At 39.3% G+C, this 18,224-nt stretch overlaps 1 protein-coding gene across 2 annotated transcripts in view; it reads left to right on the top strand.

The window, feature by feature from the left end:
• The window catches only part of SEMA3E (semaphorin 3E), a 392,121-nt gene that overhangs the window by 241,660 nt on the left and 132,237 nt on the right, over window positions 1-18,224 (top strand). For both annotated transcript variants that reach the window (XM_069765160.1, XM_069765161.1), the window contains exon 5: window positions 13,177-13,270. In XM_069765160.1, the coding sequence (XP_069621261.1) occupies window positions 13,177-13,270 (94 nt within the window). The remainder of the gene's footprint in view (window positions 1-13,176; window positions 13,271-18,224) is intronic.

Here is an 18,224-nt window from a genome sequence, read left to right as displayed (position 1 = left end):
TTTAACATCTTAATGATGATTTTTTTATGCACCAAGGTTACTGACATGATAATATTCAATTGCCTCAGACAATCAAAATTTTATATGACAAGCATAGTCCCAAATATTAACATATGATTGCATTTTTTATTGATATACAGTTAGGGCCAGAAATATTTGGACAGTGACACAAGTTTTGTTATTTTAGCTGTTTACAAAAACATGTTCAGAAATACAATTATATATATAATATGGGCTGAAAGTGCACACTCCCAGCTGCAATATGATAGTTTCCACATCCAAATCGGAGAAAGGGTTTAGGAATCATAGCTCTGTAATGCATAGCATCCTCTTTTTCAAGGGACCAAAAGTAATTGGACAATGGACTCTAAGGGCTGCAATTAACTCTGAAGGCGTCTCCCTCGTTAACCTGTAATCAATGAAGTAGTTAAAAGGTCAGGGGTGGATTCCAGGTGTGTGGTTTTGCATTTGGAAGCTGTTGCTGTGAGCAGACAACATGCGGTCAAAGGAACTCTCAATTGAGGTTAAGCAGAACATCCTGAGGCTGAAAAAAAAGAAAAAATCCATCAGAGAGATAGCAGACATGCTTGGAGTAGCAAAATCAACAGTTGGGTACATTCTGAGAAAAAAGGAATTGACTGGTGAGCTTGGGAACTCAAAAAGGCCTGGGCGTCCACGGATGACAACATTGGTGGATGATCGACGCAAACTTAATTTGGTGAAGAAGAACCCGTTCACAACATCAACTGAAGTCCAGAACACTCTCAGTGAAGTAGGTGTATCTGTCTCTAAGTCAACAGTAAAGAGAAGACTCCATGACAGTAAATACAAAGGGTTCACATCTAGATGCAAACCATTCATCAATAACAAAAATAGACAGGCCAGAGTTAAATTTGCAGAAAAACACCTCAAGAAGCCAGCTCAGTTCTGGAAAAGTATTCTATGGACAGATGAGACAAAGATCAACCTGTACCAGAATGATGGGAAGAAAAAAGTTTGGAGAAGAAAGGGAACGGCACATGATCCAAGGCACACCACATCCTCTGTAAAACATGGTGGAGGCAACGTGATGGCATGGGCATGCATGGCTTTCAATGGCACTGGGTCACTTGTGTTTATTGATGACATAAGAGCAGACAAGAGTAGCCGGATGAATTCTGAAGTGTACCGGGATATACTTTCAGCCCAGATTCAGCCAAATGCTGCAAAGTTGATTGGACGGCGCTTCATAGTACAGATGGACAATGACCCCAAGCATACAGCCAAAGCTACCCAGGAGTTCATGAGTGCCAAAAAGTGGAACATTCTGCAATGGCCAAGTCAATCTCCAGATCTAAACCCAATTGAGCATGCATTTCACTTGCTCAAATCCAGACTTAAGACAGAAAGACCCACAAACAAGCAAGACCTGAAGGCTGCGGCTGTAAAGGCCTGGCAAAGCATTAAGGAGGAAACCCAGCGTTTGGTGATGTCCATGGGTTCCAGACTTAAGGCAGTGATTGCCTCCAAAGGATTTGCAACAAAATATTGAAAATAAAAATATTTTGTTTGGGTTATGTTTATTTGTCCAATTACTTTTGACCTCCTAAAATGTGGAGTGTTTGTAAAGAAATGTGTACAATTCCTACATTTTCTATCAGATATTTTTGTTCAACCCTTCAAATTAAGCGTTACAATCTGCACTTGAATTCTGTTGTAGAGGTTTCATTTCAAATCCAATGTGGTGGCATGCAGAGCCCAACTCGCGAAAATTGTGTCACTGTCCAAATATTTCTGGCCCTAACTGTATGTTAATCACTTCCCAGAATGCCAGCATAGAATGTACTGTTCCATTCAATGTCAGGCGCCCCTATATGGAGCGTAGCCTGCACCACATTTTTGTTAGAAGAATCTCTTTCAAATGTGTAAGCCAAGAAAGAAGTGTCTGTTCTCTTAGTTGAATAAAGCATCTGACCTGTGTCTGTAATTCATAGGAAACCATTCATTTCTTATACTGTGATACTGCACAGGTACCCCTACAACCCGGACCCGCAGCCCTGACTGGGATCACTTCTCTTGCTTTAGCCTCCAAGCATTCCACGCATCGTCCAGTGTTCTCTCCTGTTGGAGCCTGCTTATCTCCATTGTCTGTCCCGTCTCTGCGGGGTCCTTCTTTACCATACCTTTCTTTACAACAAGTGAGGTTTGACAAAGGCCCGCCTTGGGGCCGAAACGTTACCTCTGCGCTACTATAGTTCTGTGGTGAATTCAATAAACTACTCTCCTTCTTTGCATTTGAAAAAAACTCCAAATATTTGAGTGCGGCTGTTTTTTTTATGAATCGATTGGTCTACTGGATGGTATCCAGGTTCAGCCTGCACCTGTCTCTTTTGATTTAAGAGTGCACGCCATCTCTATTTATACTGCAGTATACAGCACAAGTGACCAGACCATCGCAGGTTCAAGTCCCACAAGGGATTAAATAAAAAACTACTGTATAGGAGAGAAGAAGCGCATATAGGGTCTTATCTGACAATTTCAGAATCTGTTACTCAGAAAACTGCTCACCTGGTGCCCCTTTGATAGGGCATATAAATGTCAGCTGCCACAGATCCACGGGATTGACTATATCAGGAACCATATAAAGGATTTTTGTGGATATTGTCCGCGCTGCTGAACAAATGGAAATCCGGACGTATTGATGAAAAGGAATGGTGGTCTTATTCAATGCATTTCGAAGTCTGTATATGACTTCTTCCTCAGGAATCTCCATACACAGATATGCCCAGAACTAGATAGGAGGACCTGTTCAATGACCTGAAGAGCACTGGGACCATAGTCTCAAACATTACTGTTAAAACACACTACGCCGTTATGGATTAAAATCCTGCAGGGAGCGCTAAGTCCCCCTGCTCACGCCAGCACATGTCCAGGCCCATTTGAAGTTCATCAAAGACCATCTGGAGGATGGCATGGGAGAAGATAATGTGGTCAGATGAGGCCAAAATATAACTTTTTGGTATTAACTCCACTTCGGGCCAAAATCCCTGCTGCAGTGTGTGCAAACTTTGTTAACTACAGAAAACGTCTGTAATTGCAAACAAATATTTCTGCACCAAATATTAAGTTCTGTTTTTCTATTGTATCAAATACTTAGCTCTTGCAATAAAATACAAATTAATTATGTAGAAGTCATACAATTTGATTTTCTGGATTTTTTTTAGATTCTGTTGAAGTGTACCTACGATAAAAATTACAGAACTCTCTATTCTTTGCACGTGGGGAAACTTGCAAAATGGGCAGTGTATCAAATACTTATTTTCCCCACTGTACCTTTGATCACTGTGGCCAAAGAGTTCTATTTTAACTGCATCGGTTTACAGGACTTGTTTCCAAAATGCATTAGGCTTGTTTAGATGTTCTCTTGCATAATTCTGATGCTGAATTTGATGGTGAGGATGCAGGAGACGTTTTCTTCTCATGACTCTTCCATGAAGGCTATATTGGTGCAAGTACTCTGAATAGTACAACAATGTACCACAACTTCAGAATCTGTTAAATCTTTCTGAAGGTCTTTTGCAGTCAAGCAGGGTTCTGATTTGCCTCTCTAGCAATCCTAAGAGCAGCTCTCACTAAAATTGTGTTTGATCTTCCAGACCTTTCTTTACCTTCACTGTTAACTCCCATTTCTTGATTACCTTTCGAACTGAGGAAAGGTTGACTTGAAACCGCTTTCCTATCTTCTTATAGTTTTCTCCTGCTTTGTGGACCAATTTCATTTTCAAAGTGATATGCAGCTGCTTAGAAAAACCAATGGCTGATTTTTGGCACAAGTTTAGAGGAGGCTGGGTTTTTATAAATCTGGGAAATTTACATCATCTGGCTTTTGCTAATGATGATAGTGAACAAGCCTTAACCCTAACATGCTAATGAAGGCCTGAAACCTTGGTCAAAGTTATTTGAACTCACAAATCTCCAAGGGTGTTCAAACTTTTGCATTGGCCCATTTTCATTTTTGTAATTTTTAAAATGGAAAATATGAAGATATATTTTTTTGCCTAAAATACATAGGAAATGTGTCATCTTTAACTTTGGCCTTTTAGAGATCATTTCATCTCTAACTTGCTTAACTGTTCACAATAACAGTAATTTTGACCATGGGTGCCCAAGCATTTACATGCAACTGTATCTGTCAATTAATGGCCTCAATTCTCTCAATAACAGTGGATGACTGCCATCTGGCGTAAGGATTTGTCCATATTTTGTTTAGTTTTGTCTTCAGCCAATGGTCCCCAGTTGTATCTTCTAACACCAGAGCGATTCAAAAAAATATATATCTGCCTGCAAGTATACAAGGACCTGATTCACAGTTCCATTGTTTGAGTATCATGAATTATCTGATAGGTTCCATTTAAACTTAAATACCTATTCTTAAAGGAGAGATAAGCTGCCAGATGTATCTTGCATTGGTTTTCTCTTCATTTCCCAATTAAATGGGGATGTCAGAACAAATTGCTGTCAGTGAACACAGTGATCTGTATGGGTATGTATAACTATGGCCATCTTTAGCCTAAAGAGCTTAAAACAATATTGTTTGCATTTTTAAAAGGTTTTTAGAAAGTTTAGAACTTATTCTCTATCAATATTAACATATTCTGTATCACTAGTGGTTTGATAGCTGGACCCCCATTAATTCCAGGTTGTCTTCTGCAGTCCCATGGGGAATAATGGACCGGAAGTGTGAATATTCAACCTCTGATCCATTCATATAGGATTCTGCTTAGCCATGTTCTTGGGAAAGGTGATGATCCTAGCCCTACCTCCAACGACCATAAAGTTATCCCCTACCTTATGGAAATGGGATTACATCAAACCTTGAGAAGACAAAAAAATCTAGCAGCAGAAGATTCTTGAAAAATCTAATGGTATATTAGGAAAAAATTAAATTACAAATGCAACAATAACCACCACCACATATAAAAAATAATTCAAAAGTCAGGCAAACGCGTTTTGGATGCATGACCTTAATCATTGCAATCTCTGCAGTCTCCAAGCAGGAGAATTCCTTTTGGGGAAGCTGACTACAGAGGCCCCCTCTGCGCTATTTCTTTTCACTTCAGACATTGGTACAAGCCAGTTAAGGATTTCACCTTGTCTCTTCATGATCAAAAGGAGGCTTCCATTTATAAACAAAAAAGTGTTTTTACATTCCTTTGGGATCATCAGTATTATACCTAACATAATAACTTAAAGAACCAATTGTACCAGTAGAAGCAGTGAAACTATAAAAAAGTCAGCTTACCATCACAAGTGTGTATCCTCCCAGTTGCAAACCAACGCCTCGCAGGGATAAGGGTGAGACAGCCACAACAGAGAATCCAAAAGGAAAAGGAAATCCAGAGAAGAGCGAAAGTTGCTAAAAATGTTTACATTTTCTTCGAAGCAGATAAGATCATTTAGCTAACATATTCTGTCCAGTAATGTATTACATTTATGAAACAAGTTCAACGCGTTTCGACTTGCATCTTATTCATGATCTAGATAGGTCTAGATAAGTCTGCTTGGAATAAAATTTAACAAGTAGAAGCAGTGCTGTTGTACAACGCCATGATGCTGCCTTCAGAGTGAACATGTTTCTAATTCAAGGAAGTTCCTAATTTTCTAATATGCATTAATTTAAAATTATTCTAGCATATGTTTAGAACTACTGTGGAAGACATTTGTTTTGCCACTTTATAATAGTAAACATCATGGCAAATTATTCATATGTTTTTAGTCAGCCTGATCAAAAATAGTTGCACTCACACCTTATACTTCAAGTGAATCCATCATTCATTTAGCAACAGGACTCTACCAGGTCACATAAAATGCACCATAACTCGTAGATGTTAGCATTGCGTTATTTAGAATTCGGTCCAAGATCATAACTGCTGGTCAAGCTGGTCTTATTACAGCAACATTTTCAGCATGTCTCACCCCTCATGAGTATCTCCTCCATTGTCATTTGCAGTCATTCAGTAGAAACATCAACATTCCAGCTGATAAAAATTTTTGCCGTCATTTTTTAGATCACTTATGTAATGAACCGTGCACCTCTGTGAATATCACGTGATAGATTTCAATCATCAGGAAGTAAAGATTGAGGGTTCCTACTGAATGATTGAAAGGAGATATCTTGAAATGCTGACGTTTCATTCTACAATGAATACCTCTTGACATATTGGTGGCATTTATAGATTATTATGCACAGAAATCATTTTAGCTTCCTATCTGAGAAATATGTTATAAACTTTGCAATCTTGTTATGTGCATTAGGCAAAATTACTGTAAATGTTTTCGACAGGGTTAAAAAGATGTAGCTTTTTAATACTAACTTTGCCTCCTTTTCCATTATCCTGTAGACTATAACCGCAAGGTCAAGGTTCTTTTCTCTGTACCAGTTTGCCATTGTTGCTTTATTTATTTTTATTTTTTATTTGCATCTTGTATGTAACCCCTTCTCATGTACGGCACAAAAGAATCAATAGTGCTCTAAAAATAAATTAATAATAATAATCTAAAATGTTATTAAAGACCACAGCAGGAAATTAGTAAGGCTGACAATAACCAAAAAACTTAAAGAAAACCAAAAAGCGGAAACATTATAACCATGTCCAATACATTCATTATATTTATGTTTAACCAAGAAACCACAAAATTGCAGTGACCTCCTTGAAACTCGAGTAGTTTAAAATTTCAAATCCCATTATTTTAGCTGTCACATGGTTTAGAAAATGGAACACCAGGGCGTTACTTGAACATGTCTCAATAATTACATCATTAAGCATATTTTTCTTTGCTGCTTTTGGACTTACTTGTAGCTGTCCAGCCAGGAAAAAAGGAATGACTAATATTAGTTTAATAGGAGCCCAAACCCTTACTCAGCATCAGCCTTCAGATGTGCTAGTTGACATAACAATTGTATTTATGTCATGTTTAAATTGACAAATACTAAATAGTTTTCAATGGACCTTCTAATTATGAAAATATGGATGGTTTGATAGAAATTAATTTGACTGAAGTAAAGGAATAATGTTGATAAAAGGACATACCATTAAAAAAGAGCTAGAATGTTAATAGTATCTTATATCAGTAATAAAATAGGAGCTTCTCCATAAACTTTTCTTCTTCTTCCTTTTCTTCTAAATATCTAGAATTAGCTGCAATTGTGTCAATAGTTTCCCTAAATAACATAGGCAGATTCCACTTTTAAAGTTCAGTATACAACATACATCATGGGCAAAATTCTGATAACTACTGGAGATAGAGAGCTCGTTAGTACGAAGCTAATATCACATTCTAAACCTGTGCGATTATCTTTTTTTTTTACCCTATTGCTCTTCATGGGCTTCACTGTGCAGAACAAGTGGGCTTGGTTTCAGCCCATCACACATTGCTAACACCTACTCTCCCATGTAGGTTCATGGCTGCTGAAGAGCAAATCTTCCTCTTATTCATTTCATGTTGTGTTCCCTCATTGTTGAGCTTTTGATATTAGAATTCAGTCCCCTTGGTGCTAGAAATAAGCATGTCCAGCTAGAAAAGTAAAATAAAAGTAAAGGTGGTAATAACAGTAACCAGCATACCATACTCATCAGGTCAATAAATTGCAAATCATTTTGTGATTATTTTAATTTTATGAAAGGGGTAAAATTTCAAAGTTGAAAACCAATCAACTTTGCAATTATAAAATATAAATTGTCTCCATTCTAAAGAGCTGAGGGATTTTAAATTCTATAAATTCTGTATTGTACATTTAGGTGGCCGGTCTGTACAGAATTTAGGTGGGCTCTTAGTCCATGAATGTGTGATTACAAGTTCTTTGCTCTATAGTTTGCAAGCACTGCTGCTACATTGATCCGGCCTCAGTTTCCTCGTGCTTCAGAGACAAAATTATTTTTGTTAAGAGCATGAGAGAGTGCACAGTTAGGGAAGTGGCTCAGCCATGCCACTGGCCTGAGCTGTCAATCATCACTGCACTCCTGAAGATACAAACATGAGACAACCAGTTTAAGAATTATTAAAGAGTGCACATTTTAACCACTAACCATCTGACACAAATAATCACATAACATTTTTTTGTGGAACTAGCCAATCTTTATCAGCAGTGTCTGCGTGCCTCCACTCATTTCCCAAGGCAACCACTTGTCCATCCTAACAAACTTTTCTGGTTGCTGAAGTCCATGAAATTTGGCACCATCCATTCAACTTTTGAACCCCTTCAGACGAGAAATCCCTTCTTCACAGCTCATAATTATCTTGTTGTAGCCCATTTGCTCGTCCTCCTTGTCTGTGAAGTGCCACAAACCCACTACACAACAGAGAACATCACAACAAAACATAATCATTTAACAAAATAGTATAATGATAATACTGGCAGAATGGATGGGATTTCCTGTACCCTGTAATGTAGAATTAGCATTTTGTGATTTGTCACTCTATATTGAGGCTTTTTACCTGTAGTCAATTTATTTACTTCAGACTACAAATTTTAAGTGTTGTTTTTTAGGGTGGAGTAAAAATTAAGTAAAATTTTTACAAAAAAATCGTTTTCCCATCAATAAGATCTTTTCGCAATTTGCTTTGCGTGAATTCAGCAACATGTAAGCCAGCTACAGCCACCATTTTCCTGAACCATATAGGGCCAAGTAAACAGTTAAGAAAAATTGATGCAAATCGAATTGACCTGTAAAGTCAGTGCAATCTGGCAAATTCGATCTTATCTATTCAGCTTCCCCATAATTCTTAGATTGAAGGATCACCATCATTGCTTTTGTGAGGTTACATTTGGACTGTTCATATGCATTGTTGGAAAATAGTTGTGAACTGTTAGAAAATAGTTAAATTTACTTTGGGAAAAAATATGAGAGTGATATCTTTTTGCCTATTTTTTATGCCTATTTAATAATAATAATAATAATAATAATAATAATAATAAATAATTTTATTTTTATAGCACCATATTCCTCAGCACTTTACATCTTAGAGGGGACTTGATCACAATATCAGATTTTCAAAAAGAAAAAATGTACATGACCTTTATAGAACTGAGTATTGGGACCACACCTAGCACATTTTGCACTGCTTTTTATTACTTAATGAAAATATAAAGCTTGGTCAGCTCCAAGGGAGATCTTACTCGAGTGGCTGTTTTTAATTTATTTCAATTTCCGCATTGCTTACGCATAGGACATGTCAATGTCAAAAGAGCTGAAATCCCTAAGGTTATAACCTTATCTAATAGATATTATCATATAATTGTAATCCCTCTTCAGCTCAAATTGTGCACATATGGAAACGAGCAGATGCAACACGTGAAATATATTGAGTTATCCTACTTTCAAACAGTTTCCAGCAGTCACACATTGCTGCATGGAGAATGTCACGTCTTTGAAATCATGATTATTATTCATTCAGCAGTTAGTGTGAATAGTTCTGTAAATTTGAAGGAAATCGTCGACAAATCTTATGAAATTGTTATATTTTTATTGCTCTAAGCGTTCAGTTCCCTCTTTAAATTTTACACGTTAAAGGTTTAAATAGCATGTAGAGGTAAAAATAGTGTTATCTCAATCTCCTATAGGTACATAAGTATAGCATAGCAGACTATACTTTCCATTGACTGGATCCTGTATTAAATCCTTTCCGAAGAGGTCAATTTACTTTTTTCCTTTCATTTTTTTCCTTGCTTTCTTCCAAGAGCCATATTTTTTTTATTTCTAATCACATAAACGTAAGGGGGCTTCTGTTCTGGAGGACAAGTTGAGCTTTTGAATGACACCATTCATTTTACCACAGAGTGTACTGGAAAATTTGTAAAAACTTCACAGTGCAGTGAAATTGTAAAAATACATAATTTTGCTCTTTGGGAATTGCTTTTACAGCGCACATTGTCTGCTAAAAATTGCCTGCCAATATTATGCTCTTCATCAATATGATTATGATGATACCAAACTTGTCCAGTGTTTATTATTTTTTTAGTGTTGAAGAAAAAAACAGAACTTTGAAAAAATGGGAGTGGATCCAGGTCCATATTCATTACTGTAATGAGCGGTACCATGTGACCGCTCACTACAGGAAGAAGCTGCCGACACCCGGAGAACCAGGGGCGTGCAGGGACCGCGCCAGGAGCAGGTGAGTATTATTACACAGCCCACGCTCCCGCTCCCTGCCGACCCCTGGGTATGACTCAAGTATAAGCCGAAAGGGGCAATTTCAGCCTAAAAAAATGGGCTAAAATTCTCGGCTTATATTCGAGTATATACAGTAAATAAAAAACAAAACCTAGACATGTTTGGTAACTAGGAACTTGTAATGACCTGGAGAATCATAGTGGCTGGTCAGTTTTAGCATTTATTGAACCTATTAAAAAAGCCAAACAAAAAACTAGTGTGGGATTTAACTTTTTTTTTTTGCAATTTCACCGCATATGGAATTTTTTTTTCCATTTTCTAGTACACAACAAAGTAAAACTAATGGTGTCATTCAAAAGTACAACCTAATGCCGCAAAAAAACACAAGCCTTCACATGGCCATATTGATGGAAAAATAAAAAAGTTATGGCTCTGGGAAGGAGGGGAGCGAGAAATGAAAATGCAAAATCGAAAAAAGCTCTGGGGTGAAGGGGTTAATGACAGTAAAACCCACAATAGCCACAGAAATAACTTGAATGTGACAAAAGTAATAATAAATAAAAAATCTATGAAAAAGATTAAATGAAAGTCAGACATTGCTTTTCAACCATGCTTCCACAGAATTAAAAAAAATAGATAAAACTCATGATATAGGCCTGGACAGAAATTATGGTACCATAAACTTCATATTTTGTTGCACAACCTTTTGAGGCAATCACTGCAATCAAACGATTCCTGTAACTGTCAATGAGACTTCTGCACCTCTTAACAGGTATTTTGGCCCACTCCTCAAGAGCAAATTGCTCCAGTTGCCTCATTTTTGCAGGTTGCCTTTTCCAGACGGCATGTTTCAGATCTTTCCAAAGATGCTCAATAGGATTTAGGTCAGGGCTCATAGAAGGCTAGTTTTTCTCTTAGCCATTTTGGGTGTTTTTTGCTGTGTGTTTTAGGTGATTATACTGTTGCAAGACCCATGACATGCGACTGAGACTAAGCTTTCTGACACTGGGCAGCACATTTATCTCTTGAGATATCATTGTACCCTGCACAGACTCTAGACATCCTGTGCCAGATACAGCAAAGCAGCCCCAGAATATAACAGAGCCTCCTCCATGTTTCACAGTAGGAACAGTGTTCTTTTCTTGATATGTTTCATTTTTCCATCTGTGAAAATAGAGCATCAGCCTTGCCAAAAAGTTCCATTTTTGTCTCATCTGTCCACAGGACATTCTTCCAGAAGCTTTGTGGCTTGTCTATATGTGGTTTGGCAAATTCCAGTCTGGCTTTTTTATTATTTTTTCAACAACGGTGTCCTCCTTGGTCATCTCCCATAAAGTCCACTTTGTCTCATACAGCGACAGATGGTGCAATCTAACACTGATGTTCCATGAGCTTGAAGTTCACCTTTAATCTGTTTAGAAGTTTTTCTGGGCCTTTTTGTTACCATTCGTATTATCCGTCTCTTTGATTTGTCATCAGTTTTCCTCCTGTGGCCACGTCCAGGGAGGTTGGCTACAGTCCCATGAATCCTAAATTTCTGAATAATATGTGCAACTGTATTCTCAAGAACATCAAGCTGCTTGGAGATGGTCTTATAACTTTTACCTTTAACATGTTTGTCTATAATTTTCTTTTTAATCTCCTGAGACAACTATTTCCTTCGCTTCCTCTGGTCTATGTTGAGTGTGATACACACCATGTCACCAAACAGCACAGTGAGTGTCTGTAGCCCTATATACAGGCCCACTCACTGATTCCAAGATTATAGAAACCTGTGATGTTAGTTAGTGGACACACCTTAATTTAACATGTCCCTTTTGTCACATTATTTTCAGGGGTACCATCATTTCTGTCCAGGCCTATTTCATGAGTTTTATTTTTTTTTAAATTCCGTGGAAGCAAGGTTGAAAAGCAATGTCTGACTTTCAATTGTTCATTTTCATAGATCTTTTATTTATTATTACTTTCATCAGATTAAAGTTATTTATGTGATTAAACGAGGGGTACCAACAATTTTGACTACGTGTGTAAAAAAACGGACAAGTGAAGAAGGCCTAAGACAGTTCTCAGGAGCTGAAGACTAGAAATAGACTGAAGACTAGACACAGTGCTCAAGCAGTGAGTCAGACTTCTATGTGGCCCTAAGTAGGATCAAACAGGAAATAAGATACTTTCCACAGGTTCAACATCAGCCGTCTTAGTAAAGGGTGAGTTCAGATACACAATATCAGGCTTCAGCAGTAAGGAGTGAAGGCACAGCACAATTTCTCAACAGATTCCTGATGCTTAATTTGACTCTCCATAATCACATATTGAATTATACCCAGTAACACTGGTGGGGTGAATAAAACCTTTATTGTTTGTTCCATTTTTCTTTCTAATTGTCCTAATAAAGTAATTGTTTTAAATATGAGTTTGTTTCTTTTTAGGTTGTACACCAGTAACTTTTCCTGCATATAAGACAAAACAAAGACCAGTAAAAGGGTTTTCCACTAAGGGAAAAGTCCCCTAAATGCTTGTATACTTATAAAATAACATTAAGAGCAGTTTCTGACCCTCAGAGGCCCCCGCCACTGCTCAACCTACATATCTGCTGCAGTGATGATGTAAGGCCAATGGTGCACATCACTACTGCAGCCAACTACCAAGCTCAGCAGCTGTACTGATGTGGATGACATGAAAAGCTGGGCTCAGTGATTAGCTGCAGTGATAATGTGCGCTGTCGATGTCACCACTGTAGCCACAGTAGCCAAAATACAGAGATAAGAGCAGAAGATGAGAGCCTATGCTGAACCCTAAGAGTACCTGCTGTGTTGGCTATTTTACAAGTATAAAAGTGTTTGCGGACCAATTTTTCTTACAGTGGAGAAACCCTTTAACACAATATGAGCATAGCGTACCTTTATCTATTATAATTACATAACTTTATTTCAGTGCTCAGTTAAAAAAAATTCCTCTGTATTTTGCACATTGGTCACACAGGATTTACCTTTATTTCTGTGCCGTTGTTATCTGATTCTCACAGGAACATGTTTTCCAACAAGAGCTCCAGAAATCTGAGCGAGGACGAGGCAGATGCCCTTTTGACCCGGACTCATCTGTGGTTTCTACATTAGCAGGTAATTCTCAGCATGTGACTAAATGTAGAAAACATAATTTTTTCCCTTTTATCTTGTTCATCAGTTAATCATATGTCAATCAGCTATGAATAATAAACCTAATTTATCCAAAGTATTTATCCAATGTTTTGGTGGCCAGTTGGAACCAATCAGAACTCAGATTTAATATCACAAAGAGCATCTGTGACCAGGATTAACAATACAGACTGAATACATTATTAAATTGATCCTTTAGCTCTATTGAGGCTGGTGTACCTAGGTTGCAAATCAATGTCAGAAATTCCATATAATTCTGGCATTAAAATAAGCATTTTATGGGTCCAGCTGAAAAGTGAGAAAATGTAGGAGTTTAAGTGTATTCATTCACACGACCATATTCGTGGTGCAAATGCTGTTCATGGAAAAAATGGATCACAATCCGACCAATGTTATTCAATAGGGCATAATCCGACCAATGTTATACAATGGAGCACAATCCGGCCAATGTTATAGAATGGGGCACAATCCGACCAATGTTATGCGATGGGGCACAATCCGACCAATGTTATTTAATGGGGCACCGAAAATCTCAGCGTGCAAGAGTTTCTTCTGTAAATTGGATGAAACTAGGATGCCATACGGAACTACAGAATAGTATCTGATTTTCATGGCTACATTGCAGTTCTGTAACATAGTAAAATTGTAAATGATTAATAGCTGTTAAGTAAAAAACAGATTGTATACAGATGACACGTTACATAGTTACATAGGTCAAAAAAAGACCTAGGTCCATCAAGATAAATCTTTCTCCACCAATAGTTTTTTTGTCACTAAATTAACTATAGCCCACAATGCTATGTGTACTGAAGAAATATCCAGACCTTTTATAAAAGCTGTTATTGTGTCTGCCATTACTACCTCTTGTGGTAGGGCATTCCACAGTCTGACTGCTCTAACTGTGAAGAACCCTTTACTATTTAGCTGCCGGAATCATAATGAGTGCCTCCTGGTCCTTAGTATGGTCCTTGAAAGGAATAAGTCATGCACCCAGTCCTTTGTACTGACCACACATAACACATATATACATACTAGATGGTGGCCCGATTCTAACGCATTGGGTATTCTAGAATATGTATGTAGTTTATTTATGAAGATTTCAGAATAATGCAATTTATGCAAAGGATTCGGCCGGCTGCGACCAATTAGCGAAGCGTGGTTCAAATTCCGTGCCAATTCGCGGGCGGACTGCGACTGTCGCTGATTGTTCGCAGCCGGGCGTGACCAGTCAGTGAAGCCATGGCCGGCTCCTGGTTTTTGAGTGCCTTGGGCGAAAGAGTCTCAGTGGTCCTCCCTCTTTAACACATACCATGATTCATGATGCACTAATACAGCAGAGAAATATAGCACAGCCAAGTAGCGTATAACACAGCCCACGTAGTATAAAACACAGCCCATGTAGTACATAGCACAGCCCACATAGTATATAACACAGCCACATAGTATATAGGACAGCCACATAGTATATTGCCCAGCCACGCAGTACATAGCACAGCCCATGTAGTAAATAGCACAGACTCATAGTATATTGCCCAGCCACGTAGTATATTGCCCAGCCACTTAGTATTTAGCACAGACACGTAGTATATTGCCTAGGCATGTAGTATATTGCCCAGCTATGTAGTATATTGCCCAGCCACGTAGTATATTGCCCAGCCACGTAGTATATAGCACAGACACGCAGTATATAGCACAGACACATAGTATATTGCCCAGCCACGTAATGTATTGCACAGCCACATAGTATATTGCACAGCCACGTAATATATTGCACATCCACATAGTATATTGCACAGCCACGTAGTATATAGCACAGAGACGTAGTATATAACACTGCCCATGCAGTATATAACCCAGGCCACGTAGTATAGAGCACAGCAATGTAGTATATTGCCCAGCCACTTAATATATACCACAGCCACGTAGTATATAGCACAGCCCACATAGTATATAGCACAGAGATGTAGTATATAACACAGCCCACGCAGTATCTAACACAGCCCATGTAGTATATAGCAATGTGGGCACCATATACCTGTTAAAAAGAATTAAAATAAAAAATAGTTATATACTCACCTTCCTTCGGCCCCCGGATCCAGCCCAGGCATTTACCAATGCTCCTCGCAACACTCCGGTCCCAAAAGTGCATTGCGGTCTCACGAGATGATGACGTAGTGGTCTCGTGAGACCGTTATGTCATCATCTCGCGAGACCTCAATACATGGACCGGACCGTCGCGAGGAGCGAGAAAGGCCTGGGCTGGATCCGGGGGCCGACAGAAGATAAGTATGTAATGATTTTTTTTTATTATTTTTAACATTAGATCTTTTCTCCATTAACCCTGTGTGAGCGCTGACCGGAGGGGAGTATGGAGCGGGCACTGATGGCAGGGTAGTAGGGAGCGGCCATTTCGTGTCCGTACTGTGCCCGTCGCTGATTGGTCGTGGCCGTTTGATTGCAACCAATCAGCGACTTGGGATTTCCATGACAGACAGGCAGACGGAAGTGACCCTTAGACAATTATATAGTAGATAAATCAGATACCCTCTAAGGTGTCTTTTTTCTAAGCTAAACAAGCCCAACTTTTTCAACTTCTCATCATATGAGAGGCTTTCCATCCCTTGTAATAATCTAGTTGCCTGTCTATGAGCTGACTCTAATTTCTGAATGTCCTTTTATAAATGTCAGGCCCAAAACTGGGTCCCATATTCTAGATGTGGCCTCACAAGAAAAAATAAATTGTCGCACTTTTCTGAATGAAACTCTGAATTAATTTTTCATAGCCACGTTTGAACCTGCCCTAACCATCAGCCTAACTAACAGTAGCTGCTTGTACTTAACAGTGAGAGATTTCAGCAGCTCAAGGAGGAGGGACACTGAGACGCTGTCAATCAGGCTATGAGAATGAAAATTGAGTTTAAACTTTCAAAATGTATTATATATTATTGATTAGCAAATCTGCCTAAATTCAAATTTTGCAGCTCACTTGAATCTTGCCTGAAAATGTGCAATTATTTGATGGAAATGGGTGTAAATTATTTAGCTCTGAGATCTCACCAGACCCAACAGCACAAAAAACATATGTAAAAAAGATGATATTCACCCGACCCTATCATGTCTCGCCACGCAGCCTCACTCTACACCAGTCACCTTCTTCCGTGTTCTGGCCACCAAAGATCTTCATTGGGCTATCTTTTGGTGTCTCCAGTCTTGTTTTGACAGGACTGCAATATTATGATGTAGGCTTGTCGGCACAGGAAATACCAGAAATTCTGGAAGCCAGAGGATGTCAATGACGGTCCAGTGAATACCGCACTGGTGACCGAACTGACAGTGATGAGAGCTGGGTTAGCATTATTTGTTTTTTAAACCCCTCACAAAAAGGGAATCTATAAAAAAGGCAACCAGCGGCCATTTTTCTGGATTCATATAAATTGAAAGATATTCAGATTCTTGTCAGTCTGAATATTTTCTGAAATTCAATGTGAATTTGATTTGTGAATCAGTGATTCACTCATCTCTAGAGTTGAGCGACCTTGACCTTTTTAGAGTCGAGCCGGGTTTCGCGAAACCCGACTATCTCAAAAGTCGGGTCGAGTGAAATCGGCCGATTATGACGTAAAGTCGGGATCGACCGAAACACGAAACCCAATGCAAGTCAATGGGGCAGCATAGTCGGCAGTGAGTGGGGGCCAGGAAAACACCTAGAGTGCCCATTTTAATGTCAAAACCATCCATTCTTCTTAATGAAGCTTGTCAAGCGTAATTTACCTTATAATAATTGGAAGGCATTTGAAATTGGGGGTCATTTGGCTAAAGTTGTGGTGGGTAGGGCTGGTTCAAGTAATTAGTGGGCCCAGGAAATCTGGACCACGTCACGGCAGTGGAGCAGGGAGAGGTAAGTATTTCAACTTTGCAAGTGCTGTGAACCTGAGCAAGCAGGGGGGGCCCACTCGTTGGCATTGGCACTGGCACAGAGCCCCTCAAAAGTACAGCGGTGTGTTTGCACGGCGGGGGCGCCTCCCACCGGCAGCAACACTTTTGCGTACTATGAGAGGCCCTGTGCCAGTGACGTCGCCAACTAGTATTCCTCCCCCCACCTGATGAAGGAACCTGCACTTTCATCTGCACCTTCCTCTTTGTCCCCGTGTAAGGTGGTATGGTATGCGGGAAGAGCAACCTGACTTTCAGCAGGGTCACAATGTTGTTGTGTAGCGTGCACGGGGAATGTTGCGTTATGGGTCAATGTACCAGCAGACTCATCTATCACTGGCTGGGCAATGGGCAGGATGAGGAGGAAACACAGATATAGGCCCAAATAATAAAGTGGGCTAAATGCAGTTCAAAATTGGTAACACAGGAATAACCAGGGGGCATTGCAGTGGAGGACAACTGGAATGAGAGGCTGACACAGAGAGTAGGCCCAAATCAGTAAGTAGTCGAAATGCAGTTCAAAATTGGCAACCGTAGTAAACAGGCGGCACAGCTTTGTTCAGTGGAGGAGAACAGCAAGGAGTGGCAGACACCGATAGTAGGCCCCAACCCAACTAGTAGGCCAAATGCAGTCTAACATTAACAACTACTTAACGAGCGCCTGAAAACGGAATTTCAGGACAGGAAACCAGGAGAACAGCAAGGAGCGGCAGACACTGTTAGTAGGCCCCAAACCAACTAGTACGCCAAATGCAGTTGTTCCATTTAACCACAATTTAACGAGAGCCTGAAGATAGAAGCTCAGGAAAGGCAACCTGGAGAACACCTTGGAGTGGAACACACCATCTCTCTCCACCCCATACCCATTTTGTAGGCCTAATGCTGTGTAGTTTTCTACAACTACTAAACGAGAGTCGGAAGACCGAAGCAATGGCAAGGCAACCTGGGGAACACCTTGGAGTGTAACACACCATCTCTCTCCACC

This window comes from Ranitomeya imitator, chromosome 4, assembly GCF_032444005.1.
Source record: "Ranitomeya imitator isolate aRanImi1 chromosome 4, aRanImi1.pri, whole genome shotgun sequence".
NCBI classification, from domain to species: Eukaryota; Metazoa; Chordata; class Amphibia; order Anura; family Dendrobatidae; genus Ranitomeya; species Ranitomeya imitator.
This window is presented reverse-complemented; position numbering and strand designations above follow the sequence as displayed.